Source organism: Peromyscus maniculatus, chromosome 12 (assembly GCF_049852395.1).
Source record: "Peromyscus maniculatus bairdii isolate BWxNUB_F1_BW_parent chromosome 12, HU_Pman_BW_mat_3.1, whole genome shotgun sequence".
Lineage (NCBI taxonomy): Eukaryota > Metazoa > Chordata > Mammalia > Rodentia > Cricetidae > Peromyscus > Peromyscus maniculatus.
Window position 1 is genome coordinate 2,237,002 of NC_134863.1, and position 23,652 is coordinate 2,260,653.

The following is a 23,652-nucleotide window of genomic DNA, read 5'->3' on the forward strand; positions in this document are numbered from 1 at the left end:
ACCCCTCACTGCCGCTGCTGTCCTTCCCCTCTGAAAGAGACCTACTTCCTGTGTATCTGTCTTTTTATTGACTTTCTGTTCTGCCTACTCATTGGTTGTAAACCCAACCACATGACCTCCTCGTCTAAACAGACCTCTAGGTCTCTATGGTTGGTATTGAGATTAAAGGCGTGTGTCTCCATGCTGGCTGTATCCTTGAACACACAGACATCTGCTTGTCATGTGATCAGGATTAAAGGTGTGTGCCACCACCATCCAGCTTCTGCTATGGCTTGCTATTAGCTCTGACCCCCAGGAAACTTTATTTATTAACATACAAATAAAATCACATTTCAGCACAAATAAAATATCACCAAAGGACAGCCCTTTACAATCTCTTTACAATCTCAAGCCTGTTCTTGGGTGATTTTAAAAAGCAGGAGCAGGGAATGGGCATTCAAGTGATAAAGAGAATGCACCTGGACAGCCTGAGAAAGGAAACCTACAAGGACCAGGAGAGCCAGCTGAGTAGCCACATCAGCCAAGGCATTTCCCTCAGCCAAAGGGCCAGGTTGTTTTAGGTGGGCTCGAAGGTGTCCAATGAAAAAGGGGTGTTGTCTGGCAGAAATTAATGACCGAAGCTGGTGGAAAAGTGGGGCTGCATTGGTGGAAGGCTTAATAAAGGGGACCACCTCCAGCAGGGGGACAGAATGGGCTACATAGGTGCTGTCTGTATACAGATTAAAGGGTTTGGAACTTAATAATTGAAACACCTGTATAGCCGCGTAGAGTTCTACAAGCTGTGCAGAGGAGCAGGGGGAAGGGCAGGAGGTGGCTTTGCCATCTATGACATGGGCGGTAGTCCTGTTGGCTGAGCCATCTGTAAAAACCAAGGACGCCTCATTCAAGGGCTGGGGGGACGTTATATTGGGAAAGACAAAAGGGTGAATCCTTGCGAACTGTAGCAGGGGATTGGCGGGGTAATGGTTATCGATTGTTCCAAGGAACGAGGAACAGGCAATGGGCCATTCATCTGTAGTTTGTAATAACCAATCCAGTTGCTCCTGGGTATAAGGAACAATCAGGGAGTCAGGATCCTTTCCAAAATATTGGCGACCCAATTCTCTCCCTTTAACTATTAGCCTAGCCACCAGGGATGGATAAGGGGCCAGAACCTTGGTAGGAGAGGTAGGCAAATGCACCCAAAGTAGGGGGTTACCTCGTTGCCCCTCATGCCTAAAGACTTGTTGCCAAAACACTCCGGTAGGGGTATGGGGTGTGGCAAACACGGCATACAGCAAGGGTTCAGAGTATGAAATGCAGAGGCTGTTTGATCTCGAATGGCCTTATTTACTAATTAAGGGCAGTTTCTGCTGTTGGTGTTGGCTTCTGACAGATGAGGGATCGGGACTGCCTTTTAGGATATCAAAGAGGGGAGTCAATTATTCCATGGTAAGTTTTAAAATAGGGTCTGAGCCATTGGATATCTCCATTTTCCAGGCTTTTTCTTTATAACAAAGATGGGAGTATTCATTCCACGGAGAACTGGTAGGTTCGATATGACCCATGGCAAATTGTTCCTGCACTAACACTAAGGCAGCCGTGATCTTATCACCAGTTAAGGGCCATAGATCAACCCACACAGGATCATTGGATTTCCAAGTGATTTTATCTGCGTGGGGTACAGGAATGTCAATGGCCATTAATGTAAATTTTGAGAGGGTGATGGATCTGGTTCCAACATGGCACCTAGTCCTGCTCTATCATTTTTGAGGGTGACAGAAATAGGAGTCTTAATCCCCTGTGAATGTTTCCCTAGTCCTTTGCTAGGAAGGTAGCCCTGTTTAAGCATTTGATGGGCAATGACCTCATTGGGGCTACACATGATGACATTCATTTGGGTAAGGATAGCTCAACCCTAGAGGTTAACAGGCAAGCCTGGAACAACATAGGGCAAAACAGTCCCAGAGTTGCCCTCTTCATCGGTCCATCTGAGAACCTGAAAGCTCCATTGAGGGTTGGAGGTTTGGCCAATACCTTTAAGGTAGGTCAAGGATGATGGGGTGAGAGGCCACAAGGTGGGCCAATCTTTTTCTGAAATGACTGTGGCATCAGTGCCAGTGTCTAAGATACCCTGGAAAGAATTTCCATTTAATTTCAGAGTAAGTAAAGGCTGCTCTGGGGAGACCTGATGTACCCAGTAAGCCTCGGAGGAGCCCGGACCGGCATCCTGTCAAGCAAATGTTTTGTACCTGGCATTAAATTGTTGGAGGGGGAACAGTAGCAGCTGAGCAATGATGGTTCCTGGCTGGAGGGAGATAGTGTCAGAGCCGGAGGAGGCAAGAATCCTTATTTGTCCTGTGTAATCATTGTCAGTGACCTCTGGGAAAACTTGAATCCCTTGGAGGGAGGAGCTGGCTCTGCCAATAATGAGACCAAAGGTGTCCTGCGGCAGGGGCCCGTACACACCTGTGTTAAGGAGTTGGGTCCCCATTGCAGGGGTTCGTATTGATTGGGTGGAGGAACAGGGGTCCAGCCCTGCGCTCCCTGCTGTAGCCCACCAGAGGTCGGAAATGGATGTTTGGGTCTGGGAGAGGGTGCGGCTGGGTTGGGGGGGGGCAAACCTGATAGCCCCCGGGCTTGTCCTCTGGGTAGGGAGTTTTAAACTCCTTATTTCCTGAAGGTGGAGGGTCAGGTTTAGCTGTCTCAGGTATATCGATGGTAATGGGATGACAGACTGACGGTGGACGGGAGACACATTTGAGAGCCCGTTCTCCCATTTCTATTCATTTCTGTATAACTGGAGAATTATTATAAACCTTTAGGATATCATTTATCAAGTTCCAACAAGAAAAGGCTTTAACAGGCACCTTCTCAGGGCCAAAAGTTTGATAATAATCTCTTAAACAATTTCCTATTCGTTTCCATCTTTTTTCATCTACAGTTCCCTCTTGAGGAAACCAAGGACAAAGGTCCCCAATATAATAAAAAAAAATTTAAGACCTTTTTTCTTTACCCTAGTTCCTTGTGTCTTGAGAGATTCTTTCAAACCCGAAATAAACAGGTCCTGTTTACTAAATGCTTGTCCTATAGTGACTCACTCACCTTGTGTTGGCACCAAATGTCCGTCCTTGGATCTGTCTCATGGGCTCCTGTATTGGTGAAATTATTAAGGCCACTCCATGTAGTTAATAGGAAGATTTATTTAGTGGGTAACTTACAAATGAAAGGATAGGTGGGTCTCAGGGTCTGGGGTAGGTGTATTGTAGTCCAGCGATGTTCTCTGGAGCTCTGCACGGTCAACCTCCACCATCTAGGGTCCAGGAACAGAGAGAGCACTGGCCCAACCCGATCTCGGGTCTCCAGGGTCCTCCCTTGGCCCCACCTTGTAGACATGATAGTTGCCAAAGCCTCAATGGGGGTTGGAACTTCCAGATCAAAGCTGGAATGGCTACCCACTACACGGCTGGTCCCACATGATCTCCTCTCCGGATCTTCACTCACGACAAAATGCACCGCGTTGGTCCACTGTTAGCCGGCTTGCCTGAGTATGATGTTCGCCCAGCCCCTCGTGGCTTCAGCCCCACCATTGGGGACAAGGTGCCCTGGTCAGCGGGGCCTTCAACAGGGACCTGAAGAGAGGGCCAGTGAATGAGAGGGACAAGAAACTCAGCAAATGAGAGCAACACAGGATGTCTGATCAAGTTCCAAAATTTTATTTTCCTCTTAAGGCATCTATAGGTGGGCAAGGGGGCATGCAAGCAGGGAGAGGACTTTAATCATGAGTTGTTCAGCCAACAGGGAATGTTGCTACGGGGATTATCTACTCTAGCCTAACTGCCTAACTGCAGCATGGGCACTTTGTTGTTTAAGCTGCAGTGCTCATGGCTGGCCACTACGGGCAGCAGACAGAGCAGAGTGCTGGATGTATCGGTGACAGAAGAGTCACGAGCCATGGTTACCTTTCTAGAGCTTTATTGGGAGGGAGAGAGAGAGAGAGAGAGAGAGAGAGAGAGAGAGAGAGAGAGAGAGAGAGAGAGGAGGGGAGAGAATATGGAAGGAGAGAGTGCAGAAAGAGAGAGGGCACGCCCGCTTTTTAGGCTGGGACGCCGTTTCAGGCTAGTGATGTAATTAAGGACATAATCCTTACACACTTGATTTCTGAGAAGAGGTTCTGGTGCTATGGAGACTTAAGCAAGGCCTAGATCTAGAAAAAGAGGAGAGAAGCCCAAATATGGCGGCATGTGTGTCAAGGGCATATGATGAGGCTTATGGCTCCCATCAGACAGACTTGTGAGAGTTAGGAATGGGGAAACAGGAGTTAGATTCTCTGAAAGGGGGCAGAGGCATCACTAGATAATAAAGACAGTGAAGTTACACAATGGCTGGATTTTGCACCTGACAGAAAAGCTTAAAGTCTGGTGGATTTTTCTCCACCACTAGGATCCCTGCTGATCGACTAGCTGATAATGAGTTCAAGGTCAGTCTGGATGACATGAGTGTGAACCGATCAGCCATCTTTTTCTTGTTCAAACTGACCAACCCTAAATTAGGGGGACATACCGTTGATAGACTTAGGAAGGAGATAGGCTGGACTTTTAGGTTCCTACAGTGCCCCTCTACTTTATATTTGATTCACAGGAGCCATTCAGGGACCTGAGTCAGCTTGCACCAGACCTGTTTTGGTGCTACACCTGCGACACCTACTGGCCAAGCAATGATACTATATCCAAAAAACATCAAATGAACCAACCATTTGCTCAACCTGGTCAATTACATCTGGCGCATCTGGACACGTAGGACAATCTTTTGAGGATTTTATCTGAGGTAAATTATTTGATAATTTCACACTTTAAACTGATTAATAAAATAAATTAATAAAATTTTCTTTACAGATTTTGAATATTTCTCAAAAAATGGCAGTAAATATTACATCTCAGGTATTTAAAATTTTCTTTGCTTGTATGATGAATGAATTTCTGCAGGACATATATGACCTTCCTGGGATGTATATGATATTCACTGTTATGGAAATTAGCATAATAATTCACATCATATCATTGAAAAAATTGGCTCAATATTAATAGCAAAAATGAGGCATTAATGGGATTGATACAGGCTTTAAAAGGTAGTAATGAAGACTTAAATAAAAGGCTTCTTCCTTTGGAATCTGCTAACTTACCACAAGAACTACAGTCCATTAATAATAACTGTACAACCAGATTTTATTCTATTGATAATAAATATGAATACTTAATGGATAAGATAATCATTCTTCAGAGCAATATTAATGCTATTCAGATAATTTATAAGGAGGAAAGATTATCACTAATTGATAAAATAAGGTCTATGGAATCATATGTTTTAGAAGAACATAAAAAGATGCATGATTCCATGAAATTTCTAGAATCCTTTACAACAGAGGAGATTCAAACGCTGCAACAGACTGGATTGCAAACTCTGGAAGAATCTCTCAGTAAAGATGACAAAGAAACTAATAAACAGAGGGGCAAGGCCATGCAAGTCATAACATCACCAGATGTCTCTTATACAATGGTTTATCCTGCAGATGATAGACATCCTGAGCCGTATGTGGAATATATTTTGCAACCTATTTATAAGAAATTTAAAAAACATTAAGAAAGTGGTGGTCACCTATAGTATACATTCAACATATGTAAAACAGATGTTAAATACATGGTCTTCCACAAATACAATCATACCAGATGGCTGCAATCAGTTAATCTCAGCTGTTCTAGAATACAGCCAGCAGTTACAATGGAAAAGCTGGTTGGGAGAAGAAGCTAGAAAGCTGGAACAGCAGGGTAAGACCAGAGGTTTTGAGATCTCCCAAGATTAAATTCTTGGTGAGGGATGTTTTGCTGATAGAAATGTACAAGATACTTTTGATGAGCATAGAATATCTCTATGTTGTACAGCAGAAAATTTTTTCCAAGGACCACAAGAGCCTTTTACTGATTTTATACAAAGGCTGACTATGGTTGTAAACAAAGCAGTGTCAGACCCACAATTAAGACAAGTATTAACTCAATCTTTGGCTTTTGATAATGCTAATACAGAATGCAAAAGAATACTTACACCTTTAAAGATCAGGTCAACACCTTTGGGGAAATGGATTGCACATACAAACAGTATTGAGTCTCTTAACTATGGTAGGAGAGGCAATTTCCAGAGGAGGAAGGAGGCCTTGAGGTACCAAATGTTTTAACTGTGGTATAGCAGGTCATATGAGAAGAAATTGTACACAGGGTGCTCCTAGAAGCAATACTGTAGGGAAAGGGGCTGGATAAAGAAACCCACGCTGACCCTGGATCCCAGAACTAGGGAAAGATGGTTCAGATCATGGCGGAAACACAGTTTGGCTCAGATCAGAGCCATCTCTGCCCCTGTCCAAATGACCTGTGAAACCAACCAATCAGAGAGCAGGAAAGTAGCACCCTGGCCCTGGAGCTCTGAACCAAAGAAAGAAACATAGCCTGGGTTTGGGACCTGAGCCAGAGAAATGAACACTTTATCCCTACACCCAGAACCAAGGAAAGATGCCTTGACTCTGAAACTAGTACAAAAGAAACACTCTTGGTCCCTAGAATCAGGGTCAGTGAAAGAAATGTGCCCTGGCCTTAGAATTAGTATCAAAAAGCCAAGAAAGGCCAGTGAAAGAAACACAGTTTGGATCTGAAATCAGGGCCATCTCTGCCCCTAGCCCACAAAACTAACCAATCCCTGGGCAGAAAAAAACTAACCAATACCTAGTTGACTCTACCCACAAGACATCCTATATAAACCACCCTGCCTGTTCAGTTGTGGACTGTTCTCTCCACCCTGGTAGAAGCAGCCAATCTCCTGGGCTCCTCCTTCCCAAATAAGTCTCTTTCTCAAAAGAGTTTTGGGTGTGAAGATCTTCATTCATCTGTGCAGAGAAGAGCCTTGCTGAGACATTCCACAGTAGCCAGAGCAAGGAGGAGCTGAACAGAAGATCTTTGCTGAGATTTCCCATAGTGGACAGAGCAAGAGAGAGCTGAAAAAGTAACACTTTTCCTCAGAGCTGGAGAACATTGCTACCTTTCTGAAAGGGGTTCCCCTTTTGCAGAGTGAAGCAAAAGAAGCAACATCTTAGGCTAGAGAAGAAGCAGAGCTCTGCTAGGAAGCCCCCTTAAGTGGGGGCTAAGCAAAGCTCAACTGTAGTGGCTCTGCAGAAGAGGAGCAGGATTGCTATATCCTGTGGGGAGACCATCCCCCACCACACCAGGTATAGCCTGACTCCTGGACAGTAAGGATACCCTTCCCTGCTGAGCTGTCCTAGCAGCTCCAGGCCTAACTCTCCTGAGCAGTCAGAGTAACTTCCCCTCTAAGACAGAGCTGTTCTAAGCAGACTGAGGTATCCGGGATACCTCACCTTCAAGGGCTGCTGTCTCATCACAGCCTTAGCTGTCACCTGACTCCCCAAGTGGTCAGAATACCTCTCCCCCAGAGTTGCAAAACTCACATTTTGATGCCAAAATCCGGGACCAAACCTACAGAGTTGCAACAAACTTACTTACAAATACTCCTTCTAGAAATAACCCAGATGGGAGACCTCAACCTTCTGGATTATGCAGAAGATGTGGCAAAGCCCAACACTGGACCAATTAATGTAGATCAACAATAGATATAGAACGTAACCCTTTACCAGTGGGAAATTCCTCAAGGGGCCCTCTCACAGGCCTCCAAACTGAACATGGTCCAAACATTTACAGCCATTGTGAAGGAAATCCTCTCCAGGACAATTAAATAATCCAGTGTCTCATGTAAAAAATCATATGGCACTGGATGATAGAACAGCTCTGATAGATGGGTCAAAAATTTAAAAAAAACCCACCATAAAACATATTTTGGCAGACTCCCATAAATGAATAAAGATCAAAGCTTAGAGTATAAATTAATGGCTTTGCTCTGGATGGCCTGGTAGACACAGGTATGGATGTGACTATAATTACACCAAAATCATGGCATCCAAATTGGCCTCTTCAAGAGGTAAATATCTAATTTCTAGGGATTGGAACTCGATCTCAGGTAAAACAAAATTTGAGATGGGTTGAATGCATAGGGCCAGAAGGACAGAGAGGAAGGGTGAATCCATATGGCAAATGTAGCTATGAATTTTTAGGGCCAAGATTTGTTACAGTAGTGGAATACCCAGATTAAAATTCCTACAATCTCAGAAACGGAATACAGACCAATTCATGTTTCTAGAAATAACATAAGATTCTATAAAAGAAAAAACAACCAGCCACCAACTGTTCAGGCCGTGCACAAACAGAGCACAACTACTGTCGAACTCTCAGAAGTACCAATGGCCCTACCTTTAAAATGGCTAACTGATAAACCTGTCTGGGTTGGACAATGGCCTTTGACAAAAGAAAAACTACAAGCTTTAGAATAGCTGGTTCAAGAGCAGTCAAATGCTCAACACATTGAAGAATCTATGAGCCCTTGGAATTCTCCTGTATTTGTTATTAGAAAGAAGTCTTGTAATTGGATAATGCTGACTGATCTGAGAGCCATTAATAAAGTAATTCAGCCTATGGGCTTGCTACATAATGTGATGCAGGTTTGGTGAGGTAAGGTTGGCTGGTGGCTTTCCCTATTTCCCTGATCTAAGGCCTTTACCCCTATATTTGGCTCCGTGTTTTTTTATTTAATAAGATCATTTTAGAAATTCATCTACATGGATGTGTTGCATTTCACAGAATTTGGAAGGTTAAAATATGTACACCATACTATTGGCACCTATTCAGGATTTCAATGGGCAACTCCTATGAATTCTGAAAAGGCTGATTCTGTGATTGCATACCTATTAGAAGTTATGGCCATCATGGCAATACCTGTACAAATTAAGACTGACAATACTGGGCTGGAGAGATGGCTCAAAGTTTAAGAGCACCGACCGCTCTTCCAGAGGTCCTGAGTTCAATTCCCAGCACCCACATGGTGGCTCACAACCATCTGTAATGAGATCTGGCACCCTCTTCTGTGTACATAATAAATAAATAAATGTTAAAAAAAAGACTGACAATACTCCAGCTTATGTCTCAAATAAAATCAGACAGTTTTTTTGCATATTACAATATAAAGCATATTACAGGTATACCACAATGCTGATGAGAAAGGAACAACAGCTGTGGAGAGACATTGGACAACAGAAAAAAATCCTGAGCTAAACCAACCAGTTTACTTCAAAGATGTATTGTCTTTGGAATGAAAACCAGGATGGGCTTTGCTTTTGTTTATGCAGGAGAAGAAAAGCTATGGATGGCAACAAAATTAATTAAAATTCACTTTGAACAGGAAAAACCCCTTGATGAGGAGAAGTAATAGCTCATCCATCAATGTACAACTCTATAAATTGTAAGACAAACTCAACAAACAAAGTTCAGGACAGGGTTCTGTTTTTGTCTTTACAGGAGAATAGGGATGCCCATCTTTAAGAAATCATAAGGCTTTGGGCACTCAGATGTCTACAGTAGAAGGGAAGGACCTATTGGTACCAATATACTCTACAAGATAATATCTCACTGCTTAACATCAATATCTCTTTAACTTTAGAATAGTTGTGGTAACAGTTCAATTATAAATCAAGCTGGCTTTGGAGTTGGAATGTGGCTCTCTCTTTCTCTAAACCCAAGTATGCTGATAAAAGAAAAAATTAAGAGATTCTGTTTCATATTGGAAAAGCCAACTAGTGTGAGACAGAAGAAAACCAATAATCTAAGGACCATTGTTATCAAGATTCTATTTCTCTCCATCCTTGTTCTTGATTTCTCACAATACTTTTTTTCATGTCATGTCATCTTTAAATCCAAACTTTCCATTTTGATATTAATAATATTCAAGTTTTCCACAGTGAAACTAAGTCTTCCCAATAGCAAACTTTGAAGTCTCCAGAAGGAAGATGGGACCCCACAACAATGACTCTACTTGGTCCAGGAAGATGCCATGATACCTAAGAACATTATTCAGTGGTCAACTTTGGACTGAAAATTCTTCAGGACAGTTCTAAGATAAGACGGTCCATCATACTACACTTCTAGCCAGAATCTCAGACAATCTTATCCATTACTGAGACTGGCTGCAAACTTTACAGGAGCCCTATTGAGATCTAACTTTCTAAGCTTTCTTACAGGACCCCACAGCGATACCATCGTGCCCTAACAGCACAAAGTAACTGTAAGAAAACAATGCCCCTCTCCCAAATGTTTCATTTTTCTCAGGGTTATGGATGGATGGTTATAGGGTTGGGGGTGGAACAATAAAATGTGGACTCAGTATTCCCCTTTAGAAAAGAAAAAGGGGAATGGATAAGTATAGTATATTAAAGTAGATTATTGTATTTACTAGTAAACAATTCAATAAAAAAATCAGCCTTAGATAATTTGCACCGATATGAATTCTTGTATATTGATACAAATGTATACTATTCTTATATTCCTATTTAAGATAATTTGTATATTGATACAAATACAAAACTACATTTGTTATATTGTACACATATTCCTACTTTTGTTTGAAATATTTTGTATATTGATACAAGTGTAATATATTTATCATATTATATGTATGTTCTACCTCTGTTTAGGATATTTTGTATATTGACACATATTAAGGATAGTGTTGTCATAGTATATATTGCACTATACATTTCTACCTTTGTTTAAGATATTTTCTATATTGTCACAATTTTGAGGTCATTGTCCTTATACAGTACATCTGCTTACAGACTGTTTACCTTATTAATGTGAAGCCTTAGTTTTTAGGTTATTTCGGTAGATAAAACTTACAGAACTATAGTCACCCATGCTTGTCATTTCTATAATTATGTTAGTTAGGTTGTCCAGATTTACAGAAACATATGTCAGATGGCATTTAAATGCTTTGATAACTTAGAATTTTGTTGATGTGAGACATGATTGCTCCTGGCAGTACCAATCTGATCCTGAGAGAATGTTGGGCTTCTAAGACATTCTGTTTGGAAGTTTGTCTTCTTCTTGGTACAAATTGGCCTGCTGGACAAAGAATGGCCTTGCCTCCACTGCTCACAGTACGAATGCTGTCCTTTCAGGATGAGCAGGGCACAAGGAAAAGTGACAGGGTAAGATGGTCTTTCCCTACTTCTGAAAATGGTCTGTCAGATATTCTAGGCCTGTAGCCAAATTGGAAACCCCAACAATGCTGAGAAACTTTAGGTGAGTGTCCATGCTGCCAGCTGTCTCTATTTTCCCAAGATTTTCGGAAATTGCTTGCTTGCATTTTCTGTTTTCTCAGGTATTATTATGTTCCTTCTCAGATCTTTGATGGAGTTGAAGACTAGATAGTTATGGTTACAATCTTCTAATATCTTAGCTAGAACATATTAATACTAGAGTTAGAATCTTCAAGACAGGACAGCTATTGGAGTAATCTCAGTAATTTGCCATTTACTCATATTCTAGACATTCCTAGACACTGAGCATGTCTTTCTTGTTTGATATTATTCTTGTTGGTTGTACTTCCATTTTTGTTTATGTTATTACCCTTTGCTTTTCTTGGACAATACTTGATAATCATTCTTATTGTATATAGTTTGCATTTATTAGAACATTCTTTGTTTGTTTTTTGGCTTTTTGAGACAGGGTTTGTCTGTGTAGCTTTGCGCCTTTCCTGGAACTCACTCTGTAGCCCAGGCTGGCCTCAAACTCACAGAGATCCGCCTGGCTCTGTCTCCCCAAAAGGGGGAAATGTAGTAGTCCACACATGACCTTGGGCTATACAGCCCAAAGGAGGTGGTGCTTCCTGCTATTGTATGTGACCTATTATAAGGAATTGGAGAAGGATCGCATCCCTGTGTCTGTGAGGTGGATTTATTCCTGAGGTCAGATCAGAGGACAACTTCAGCTGTCTACTCCATTCTGTATTCATGAGTGTATTTCCTTAATTTATATCTTAATAAAATTATGCTACCCATTTAATAGACTCATGTGGATTGATCCTAATAATTGGTTACTCCCACAAGCTTTATGCCGCTATTGCCCTATCATATTTTGCAGGCAGGACAGTATTGTAGGTCAAAGGTTTTATGGTTGGGTTGGTATTTATGTTTCTCTTTTGATATCCTACAGAGTACCTTCCTGTACTAAAGACACTAAAACATGGAATGAAGGTACTATGTAGGAACCAGCTTGACCTCTTCTTGTTCAATGGGTTGTGTAGGTGTTATCTTCAGCAATGGAGCTCCACTGTCAATTTGTGTAGAGCAAAACATATTGTCTTGGCAATAGCCTGGGTTATTTGGGGATGTAAGAGTCCATCTGCAGGTCAGTTCCCCTTCAGTATGGAAGTGGTAGACACCAGCAGGTTTTGTGTGAGGTCTCCTGATCAGAAGCTTCCACAGGTGTTATCAGTCAAGTAGCTTCCCTGTTGGAGTTTTTCAGCCCCCTTGAGGTTTGTGGGTCATTAACACTTCATTTCCAACCTCGAGAACAGATAAAAAGAAGGGGAGTGATATAAGTGGTTACTTCCTTCAGAGGGGGGTATGAGAGGAAGGGAGATGATTGGGTGGGGGCTAGGATCTCTCCCCAAGAATCTGAAAGCTGTCGGTGAGGTTGATTTCACATCACAGGAGGAGAGTTTTAAGTTGGTCAGCGTTGGTGGATCCTGCAATTGCCACCATGAACTTCTAGAGAAACCTCTGAAAAATAATCAATAGAAGGCTGAAAATGGACGATGTGGTTACAGAGTGAAACTGAGAGACTGTCCAGGAAAATGAAGTGGGAGGGAGAGGAGTAGAAGTGGGAGACATACAGAGGAGTGAGAAGAGGTGGGTGTCATAGAGAGGGGTTCCCATGTAGAGGCAGGGAGATCTGTTGATATCTAGCAGGGGTGAGCTGGGTCAGAATGGGAAGGATGCCAGCAGAGTTGAAAAGTTGGATGAGGAGCATATATTTCACTCTTCGGAATTGCGCAGGGTTGGGGGTCTTACCACCTCTTACCAGGCTGAAGAAAGCCGACCTGTCTTGGGAGGTTTATTATGGGTGTGGGACCTGGAAGGAGTCTGTTATGAAAAGATGTAGCTTGAAAGAGGTATGAATCCATATTGATAGGGAGACAGGGGCCAGACCCAGGAGTGCTAGATCTTAGTGGGCAGACAGACCCAGTGGTTGGATACGTAAAGAAGTGGATGCCTTTAGAGCTCTGTTTTTCTCAGCTGTGAATACACACTGTGGTGCTGAAGCAAGCCAAAATCTTATCCTATATCTGGGATATATATATATATATATAACTCAGGAAGAGAATCGTTAGTAAAAAATAGTTATCCAAATAACATTTCACATGGTTAAGTATAATGTGTAAAGATTGCTGTCCCTTGAACTATTAAAGAACATACTGATCATCTTAATGTTGGTTATACCATGCTGATAGCCCAAATTAATTGCTTTTGTACTATCAAGGTCAATTGAGGATTTGGTTCTCGGTGGTCACTTGGGCTTGTGAGGAACCCTGGTTTCTCCAGACTTTCTTTACCTGTTGTTCCTCTATGTGAGGATATTTCAAAGCCTTGCTTGGGCCTAACCATGGCTTCCCCAGAAGCTTGAGGAAATCTTTCATGTATGTTGACCCTCCTATTTGTAGACTGTACTCTGGTTAGAATTCACTGAGTGGTGTCTCCATGGCCTCTGAGAACAAGAGAACAGGTGACTCTCCACAAGTACAGAACATTTCTAGAGATGGCCACAGTCCCCTGGGACCTCACTGACCTTGGAGGATGAGGGGAAAATATTCTGCTTTTAGTCCCTCTGAGCACATTAGAATAGCCTCCAAGTATGATTCTTAGACACCCAGAAGGGTAGTTACATGACTCTGGTACTTTTAACTACTGTATAATATTTTAATAGCCAGATACTTCTAAGTTTGATTCGACATACGTTTCAGCTAATTTTTTGAAATTGTTAATTTTAGATCTTAGAGACTTTAATACCATATATATTATCTCATTCTCTATGTACCTTAAGTAGCTTACTCAGACCCTAACAACTTGCAACAGCTTTCTATTTTTTTCCCATTCTGGAAACACACATTCATCTTAATCTTCATACATAAATTTTTCTTTCCAAAATCAATTTCCACATTTACATAGTTTTTATTTTTTAATACCATGAGATGTAATAGTATCATAAATGAATATATCTGTTGTGAAAATTTTCTCTGAGGGAGGGAGGGTCTAAGCAATGTCTGTCTCCTCTTCATAAGGTCCCCAGACCAAAATTTAATTTCAAAGTTCACTCTGGGGAACCAATGAGTTTTACTAGGCTTACAGAGAATTGGTAAGAAGTCTCTACTCAGGGGTTGGGGATTTAGCTCAGTGGTAGAGCGCTTGCCTAGCAAGCACAAGGCCCCGGGTTCGGTCCTCAGCTCTGGAAAAAAAAAAAAAAAAGAAGTCTCTACTCACTATGTGTCTTAAAGTCACATGGATAGATACCCCCTTTGTCTACAGTCACATGGACAGATACCCCCTTTGCCTATAGTCACATGGATACCCCCTTTGTCTACAGTCACATGGATAGATACCCCCTTTGTCTACAGTAACATGGATAGATACCCCCTTTGTCTACAGTCACATGGATACCCCCTTTGCCTACAGTCACATGGACAGATACCCCCTTTGCCTATAGTCACATGGATAGATACCCCCTTTGTCTACAGTCACATGGATAGATACCCCCTTTGCCTATAGTCACATGGATAGATAACACCCCCACCTTTGCCTTTGTCTATGTAAGATTGTCTGGGCTGATCTAGTCCTCTCCCCCTTTGTGAAGGAGTATTAACACCTAACAGGCCCCACCTCAATCAGATAGACAAGGACATCTGAAGGTATAAAGATGGCAGTTATTTAACCTAGAAAATAGGAAAAAAAACTTGTTTTAATGTTTTTTCTATAAAGACATATAAATAAATAACAATGGCCAGTTGTAGTGAATAATCTAAAGTAAACCCACTCCTATTCATTACACTTGGGAGGGACATAAAAGCACATTTTGAGGACAATTCTGTATTTTTAAAAAAACTGGGGTCACAAGACTCTGGACTTGTTTTCTTGGAGTTTTCTCACAAGCACTCAGAAATCTGAACTGTGTTGACAATTAACAATATTAGTTTACATGAACATTTACCGACAGTCAATTTGGTGCTAAGCACATGATGTAAATAACAAATAATAATCACATATAGGCAGTATATATATATATATATATGCATATATATATAATCATACATAAGACATATTTTATTAAGCCACAATTTTGAACATTATTGTTGGGATTATATTTTTTATAAAATCCCCATCCTCAAAGGGAAACAATGTAGCATGAATCTAAAGAGTCTTATTAATAAAAACAAACCTGGAGCCAAGTATTGGGGTGAACTGGAAGATCAGAGAGACAGAACAAGCCACAGCTACCTCACCTGGCCAACTTCTCAGCTGGTCTTGTTTCCTCAGACTGGAAGCTTCTGTGTCCTCATCCCAATGGCTCTCAACTGAACTGCTGCTCGAAAGCCTGAAGCTTTTTTTTTAACCAGCTAAAAGCTTAACCAGCCAAATGCTTCTAGTTCCTGGTCCTCACGCCTTATATGTCTTTCTGCTTTCTACCATCACTCCCTGGGATTAAAGGCGTGTGTCACCATGCCTGGCTGTTTCCAATGCGGTATTGAACTCACAGAGATCCCGGATGGATTTCTGCCTCTGGAATGCTAGGATTAAAAGCTTGAGTGCCAACATTTTCTAGCCTAAGTATCTAGTGGCTGTTCTGTCCTCTGACCCCAGATAAGTTTATTAGGGTGCACAATATTTTGGGGAACACAATACCACCACAAAACAACATGGAGATCTTTAGTAAATATGGTGTTAGTTTTGTCAGAAACAAAAGCAGACATATGGAATAGAGGAATATCGAGGGAGGCAAGAACAGTTTGTCTCACTTAGAGGAACATGGGCCTGGAGACACCAGGCAGAAATAGCCGCCACTGAGACCCAGTGATCCTGCCACAGCAGCTCCTCACTGGCCTGACACTTGTCATTTACCCTTGGGATCTTTGACGTGATCTGTGACTCTCAAAGCCTTAGCTCTCTTTGTTAGTGTGTCAGTGTTGGGGCATGTGTCTGGGGAAACTTTCAAGTTATCCTGAGGAGCTAATAAAAGAATCATGTGAAAGTTGTATTAAGATGGAAACCAAACAAAATATTAAAATTACAAAATAAACATCTCAGATGTCTGATGTTTTCTCCTTGTTCTAATGTAAAAGTGGGGTGGTGATCCCCAGTAATCAAATGTCTTGATTGTAAAACAGAATTCCTGTGAGATTATGGCTGACCTTGCCCAACCATTATTGGTCAGCCCAGAAAGGAATGTCTGTTGAAACAGCCTGGCTCCCAAGATAGTGTGTCTTACCCTGGGCAAACACTGTCAGGAAGCAGAGACATAAAAGCACCTGAACATAGCTCCTACCAAATCCCTCATTCTCAAGCCCCTCACCCACCCCCGGAAGAGTCCCAGTCATCTGTCCCCCTCAAAGACCCCTCCATTTCCTGTGGGAAAGAGCCTGTCCTTCTGTGTGTGTGTGTGTGTGTGTGTGTGTGTGTGTGTGTGTGTGTGTGTGTGTTAATAAGCACAATCTCATCTATTAAGGTCAGACTGTAGTCTTTTTCCTGCCTTTTGTCTCTTTGTGCTGCTTTGGGAATCTAACACAGAGAGGATTAAGTGGGACCATGAAGTTTTATGGATATTATTTTGGCTTGTGCGATATATAGTGACATTAACCAAGAAGGTGGTGGAGTTACATCATTTGTCTCCTTTATATCGTTAGCAAAGATGGCAATCAACACATGGTTACTTCCACCTTTATGAGGTCCCCCAGCCAAGATGTCAGCTGCTCAAGGCAAACTCTATCACATGGTAAAGTAAGTCCATCCCCCATTATATTATGAGTCCCTGGAATCAAATGTATATTGTTACCCCTTCTTTCAAAAGATACTTTAGTTACATAGGTGCCTTAGTTAGTGTTTCCTTTGCTGTGAGGAGACACCATGACCATGGCAATTCTTACAAAGGAAAACATTTAATTGGGGCTGGCTTATGGTTTCAGAGGTTTAGTCCATTATCATCATGGCAGAACATGGCAGTGTGCAGGCAAACACAGTGCTTGAGAAGAAGCTAAGAGAGTTCTATATCTGGATCCACAGGCAACAGGAGACGGTGAGCCATACTGGGCACATCTGAGCATAGGAGACCTCAAAGGCTGGCCCCACAGTGACACACTTCCTCCAACAAGGCCACACCTCCTAATAGTGCCACTCCTTATGGGCCAAGCACATGAGTCTATGGGGGCCACTCCTATTCAAACTATCACAGCAGGTTGGAATGGGTATAGGAGGAGATGTCGCCTACAGCCTAGGCAGGTAGACCCAAATAGCAAAATAAAAAGGGAAAGTTGTCCTCTGACTTCCAAATGCATGCTACAATGTGCCGTCTCCCTTCCTTTCTTCCCCCTGAAACACACATAACAATAAATGGAAATGTTTTTTAAAGTATATAATCTGATATTGGAAATAACAAATTGTGAGGGCACTGAAGTCAACTAAGTTTTACTTCTCTTCAAACTTGATTTCATATTAATTTTACCTAGGACTATTCAGAAATGTTTCACATGTGAGTGTTCCATCCAGAGAACTGTTCTTGTGTGGAGTGAACTGCACAGACAGGATCCAGACTGACCTTCCAACTCTGACAATGCTCCTCAGCTCTAGAACACTCTCAACATTGCTAGTCTCCTGAACTTTCCCAGCAAGGTTTTCAGAACCTCTCCACTATGTTCCATGTGAGAACCTTGTGGAGGACAAAGAGGTGGATTAAGGATTCTAGCCAGAGGGCTTTTTTGACAGGTATGCTGAGAACAGCTTCAGTGAGTACCAGGATGATGGATTTCTCACAGTGACAAAGCACCGGGAGCGTTTGTATTCAAGCTGAGAGCATCACCTGTGGTGCTAGGAAAGGCCCCTGAGTGCAGTGGACAGTCATGAAAGGATTACAAGCAGCTGTCACGAGGACTAAATCTAGATCGATATTTTAAGGGGTCTTTAATAGCTCTCAAATGTCACAATACATTCATGCTTTGTCTCCTTTCTTCTAGGAAATGTGGGTGTGTGTGTGTGTGTGGGGGGGGGGGGGTTCAGGTCCAGATGTGAATACTACGCAATGGCCAGCGAGTTTCTGAATGTTGACACCACATAGCTTTCAGGTGCAGCCCAAAGGTGCCAATGGCTTCCTAACCTAAGGAATTAATTGGCCCCAGTGTCTTGTAAACACAACTTAGTTTTCATAAATTTAAGAGTGGACCCAAGTACCAGGAATAGCAGGTTGTCTCATCGAAAACAGCCTTGGCACGAAGCCTCTATGAGGGACAAGGAGGGCCTTCGTCGTGCTTCTGCGGCATCTAAGAACCAAGAAGTTTGTTCTAGGTCTTTCCTCTGTATGTGCATGAGTTATATGAACATTAGTGATAACATCCACATCATGTACCGTTTTAAAATTCCACAACTGTGTTTACCCTTCTCCAGAAAACCCATTAAATATTCCACAGCCCAACATTAATTTTCCTATGGAATTGATGGTAGGAGCTGGGCTGCCGTGTGTGGACCAGCTGATGTTGGCCAAAATACCCGGTGGATGGGAAAGATAAGGAGAGGGACACGAAGGACACACCTGAATTTGGACCAATGTTTTTCTTGGCTCGTGTTTGTTTGAGACAGAGCTCAGGCACTTGAACTCTCGGGCTCAACTATCCCTCCAGCCTCAGCTCTGAATACCTGGGGTTGTAATTTCACTTCATTTTTTCATGAATTTAGCAACACATCTTTTTATGCATTTTTAAGAGCTGGAAACTTCACACCTCTTTATAGGTATTGATGGTTATCTTAGCTTTCTCTCAGCACCCCTTTTCTTTCTTTAGCACCCCTTTTGGGAACAATTAGCAAGGAAAAGAAACAGCGCGACACTATGCTACCACCAGGTGGCAGAGCCTCAATAACCTGGAAGAAAAGCTGGCGCACCCAAGATCGCTGTCAGGTGCGGCAAAACGCACCATGTTTAGGGTGGCCTCCACTCTCCTGGGCATCTGAGGTCAGGGGGAGGTCCCGACAACCCGTCCATCCACCAAGCAGTGTGGCTGAGCCTCGGCATCCCTGAGAAGTGTGGCTGGAGCGGGTTCGAATTCCGGAGACGCCCGATGGCTGCGCTTGCTAGGGACCGTCTGAGGCTGAGCCGCGGACCCGGACCTTACAGTTCACTCCTGGCTCCTCAGCGGCGGCGCCCAGGACAGAACCTGTGGACTCGGGCCGCCGTCAGAGGTGACTGAAGGCGGCAGGCTTCGCGCGCGTCGGGTCAAATCCTGATTTTCATTTCGCTCCAGGCTCGGAGGACTAAGTAAGCTCCAAACCGCACAAACAGGAAGGAGGGAGGGCCGGGAGTGCGGGCAGAGGGCGGGTCGTTCCCAGCAGCGCGGGCGGTCCCTCCCCGCTCGGGTCCCCGACCCGCGGTGCCGGGGCGGGGCGTGCTTGTCAGCTGGGGCTAGAAAAGGCGGCGGCCCGGTCCGGCGAGGTGACAGCCCAACTTGGACGCCTGGCCAGGCCGACGCCGCCATGAGCGCCGCACTTTTCAGCCTGGACAGCCCCGCGCGCGGCGCACCCTGGCCCACCGAGCCCACGGCCTTCTACGAGCCAGGCAGAGTGGGCAAGCCGGGCCGCGGGCCCGAACCGGCGGATCTAGGGGAGCCGAGCTCCACGGCCCCTGCCATGTACGACGACGAGAGCGCCATCGACTTCAGCGCCTACATTGACTCCATGGCCGCCGTGCCCACCCTGGAGCTGTGCCACGACGAGCTCTTCGCCGACCTCTTCAACAGCAACCACAAAGCGGCCGGCGCGGGCGGCCTGGAGCTGCTGCCCGGCGGCCCCACTCGACCCTCAGGCGCGGGTTCAGCCACCCGGGGCCCGCTCAAGCGTGAGCCCGATTGGGGCGACAGCGACGCGCCGGGCTCCCTGCTGCCCGCGCAAGTGGCCGTGTGCGCGCAGACAGTGGTGAGCCTGGCGGCCGCGGCGCAACCCACACCGCCCACGTCTCCCGAGCCCCCTCGAGGCAGCCCGGGGCCGAGCCTCGCGGCCGGCCCCGTCCGAGAGAAGGGCACCGGCAAGAGGGGTCCGGACCGCGGCAGCCCCGAGTACCGGCAGCGGCGTGAGCGCAACAACATCGCTGTGCGCAAGAGCCGCGACAAGGCCAAGCGCCGCAACCAGGAGATGCAGCAGAAGTTGGTGGAGCTGTCGGCCGAGAACGAGAAGCTGCACCAGCGCGTGGAGCAGCTCACGCGGGACCTGGCCGGCCTCCGGCAGTTCTTCAAACAGCTGCCCAGCCCGCCTTTCCTGCCGCCCACCGGCACCGACTGCCGGTAACGCGTGGCGTGGGCCTCAGAGACTCCAAACGACCGATACCTCAGACCCCGACGGCCGGGAGTGGACGCCACCAGAGCTGCTGCAGTTTCTTTGGGACGTGCGAGCGACCGGAAGCTGCAGCTTGGACACTGGACTGCGAGAGAAGCTATATCTTTCCCCCTTAAATTATTTTTATAATGGTAGCCTTTTCTACGTCTTATTACCATTGCAGCTAAGGTACATTTGTAGAAAGAGAAGACTTTTCGAAGACTTTTGTAGATAAGAGGAAGAGACTGCGCATGCTTTTTGTATTAATTTTTACAATATTTGTAAGAATAAAGAAGCATTTAAATTGCTGCAGCTTCCTATATTCAGTCTCTCCCGCACACAATGTCCTGGGACCTCACCAGGGAAAGCGGGCGCCTGGAAACCACGGGACCAGGTGTGGTGCCCACACCGGGTAAGGAGATGGGTGAGTGTGCTCCCTTCGGAAGCCTGGCAGAGTTGGCCTCATGGAACATGGGAAAACATAGCTACTCCATGTTAGGTGGAAGGAGAGTGTGCAGACTTGGGTTGGGGCTGGCCAGAGAACAACTGGAGGACGAGAGGGTGGAAGAGCCGGAGAGAGTCAGAAACAGGATTCCTCTTTGCTTGTGTAGCTTTGCTTTCATTTTCCTCAATCCTAGGGACATCATGTATATTTCAAAGTGTGCATCAGGACACCTTTGTATATAAAAAGGACAGCCCCAAACGCCATTAATTGTAATGTTTGAGGGCTTACTCCCCCAAAAGCTGTGCGCCTTTCTCCTAAGAAAACCGTGTGTTAGGAACACGGCCTGTTGTTACTGTGTTGTGTGCAGAAGGAAAAACCAAACGTTCAGAGTCCAAATACGTAACTTAAATCCTGCCCAAAGCACAGGATGGTGGGTCGCTGTGAGTCTGTGATCTTTGCCCTCTGACAGGTGTGTGGTGGAGTGAGCTACAAAAACTTGTTTAATACAGCTTTTGTCAGACCCAATGCATCTACATTGTGGGTGACAGTGCCATCTCTGGCAGTCCCAAGAATACTAAAACTCCAGTGTCTGGGTTGGATATTTATTTATTAGAGCAGAGCAGCAACATCTCAATATGAGATACTGGTTGAAGCTTTACAGAATAGTCTTTCAGGAAACATTAAATACCACAAAGAAAAAAAATGTACAAATATTGGTAAAGTCTTAAATACTTTATTTAAAACTACAACAATAAACATTTCCTAATAAATCAATAATATTGCCTAAGTAATGCAAAATGAAGACCACAGGGATATTCAAGCTTTAGAAACATGTCCTCAAACTTACAGGAAGGTAATTAAAAAAGATATAATAAAGGTATTTTGATTTTTAACTTACAAAACCATCGTATTAATTGTATTACCAGGGGGGGGGACCATTAAATTTAAAACCATAAAAATACTCTGTGGAGTTAACACAGCTCCCCAAATCAAACCTCCACCCTCAGTGCCAAGTTCCCAGATGTCAGGAAGAAGGATGGCTGCTGCCTCCTGCACCTAGAAGTTCAATTTCCTCCAGTGTGACGCAGCTGGCCTGCTGTGGAGTGGCAGACTGGACAAAGCAGAGTAAAGGCCCCATCTCCTTCCCAAGGACATTCTTCACTTCATAACTCTGCAGTGATAGAAGCATGCTGGTTAAAGCAAACAGTCCTGGACTCCTGCACATCCTGTTCCCAACAACAAGGCCATAGCCAGGGCAAAGGCCCTTCCGTAGGCTGCAACCTTCCTTCCAATGGGAAATAGCATTTCGGGGGTGATGGTTGAGGGTGTGCTATAAAAGCCCCCCTTATTGTAGCAAACAAATGAACTACTTTATGACTTGATTCTGATAGTTGAGTCTTGTTTTGTTTTGTGGCAGCCAGGATAAACTGGCCTCTGACAGGATTTTGGAAGACAATACAACAGCAGAGGAAGTGCTAGTCTTCCATGGGGGCTGGGCTTTTGGCTTGCATGTCTCCCACTTCCTTTGGGGACACTTCCCCAATCTAGCAACACTTCTGGTCAAAGGATTTCCTGGTGCTTGCCCCAAACTTCCCTCTTCAATTGGATTCCATTTCTTCTTGGGTTTCATGGGCTAACCATGTCTTTATGTGCAGTGGTAATGTGACTTGAGTTTTTACTCACAAAGTTAACCTTGGGAAAATTTCATCTCCAGACATAAACACAGGTACTGGGCAACAGGGTTTCTCTCCCTGGTGTGGCTGTGCCCTGTCTGGGCTTTTACAGCTCCAATTTCAGAGCATTTCCAGTGAGGACGAGACTGATACTGCCGAAGGTGATGGCAAGCATAGAGTGTGACAGGCACCCTGACCTGTCCTGCACAAGGCAGCTGACAACCCTTGAGCATTTAGTTTTGTACATATGAATTCAGGCCATCTATGGTCAAGGTGTTAGGGCCAAGGAGATGGACATATAGTGTGGCCAATATAGACTTTGGCTCCTGGCATTCTACCTGTGTCCCTAGTGTCACCCCAGTCTGGGCTGACCACAGTGATGTCCTAAGCTCAGTTAGGAAAGGTGGCCAGCCCAGTCAGGCCTCGAGGAAGTTGGGCCAAGAGCCTTGGCTGGGAGGCTTCTGTGACTGCAACCCTGTCTTGAGGGTACCAGCTGATGGGACAGAGATGAACCATCTGGATGAAGCCGGAATGGACCATATGTCTGTGTGCAGAGTGATGGATGTTTCGTAGAGGATCAGTTTGGGATGTAAGTATAACATATGCTTATTCAATTTCCCAATGTAGCTTTACTTTGTAGAGTTTTGGATTCCTTAGTACAAAATAAGCAAGGTTTTCAGTGTGACTCAATAGCCTGATGGGAAAAATGAGAACTGCTGGACAAGAGGAAGATCAGAGACTTGACAGGTTCACGGCGTGGACAGCAAGTCTGCTCATCAGTGAGGTGTGGGCAGAGCACCGGTACAGGATCAGGTCACCAAGAGTGGACAGAAGGACGAGGAAAGAGGTACAGCTCAGTACTCCTCTTTCACAATGCTTGTTTAAGTGTGAAAAAGATGACCCAGACAGTCCCCTGTTTTTCTCTGGTAAAAGTATGAATTTTTTGTTTTCTTTTGAGGCAAGGTCTTATGCCATGTAGCTCAGGCTGACCTCAA

At 44.3% G+C, this 23,652-nt stretch overlaps 2 protein-coding genes across 12 annotated transcripts in view; one reads left to right on the top strand and one right to left on the bottom strand.

The window, feature by feature from the left end:
• Positions 1 to 17,918: 17,918 nt before the first annotated feature.
• Cebpd (CCAAT enhancer binding protein delta) lies at positions 17,919 to 20,847 on the top strand. Its single transcript, XM_006997188.4, has one exon. It carries the CDS (start codon positions 19,706 to 19,708, stop codon positions 20,510 to 20,512), a length of 807 nt encoding a protein of 268 aa, XP_006997250.1. The 5' UTR covers positions 17,919 to 19,705; the 3' UTR covers positions 20,513 to 20,847.
• Positions 20,848 to 21,572: 725 nt separating this feature from the next.
• Spidr (scaffold protein involved in DNA repair) overlaps positions 21,573 to 23,652 on the bottom strand; it is a 277,612-nt gene continuing 275,532 nt past the window's right edge. For all 11 annotated transcript variants that reach the window (XR_013043623.1, XM_015990343.3, XM_076548364.1 and 8 more), the window contains one exon: positions 21,573 to 22,155. Coding sequence is in view for 10 of the 11 variants with exons in the window: in XM_015990343.3 (XP_015845829.1) it covers positions 22,009 to 22,155 (147 nt within the window). In the remaining variant the exon portion in view is untranslated. The remainder of the gene's footprint in view (positions 22,156 to 23,652) is intronic.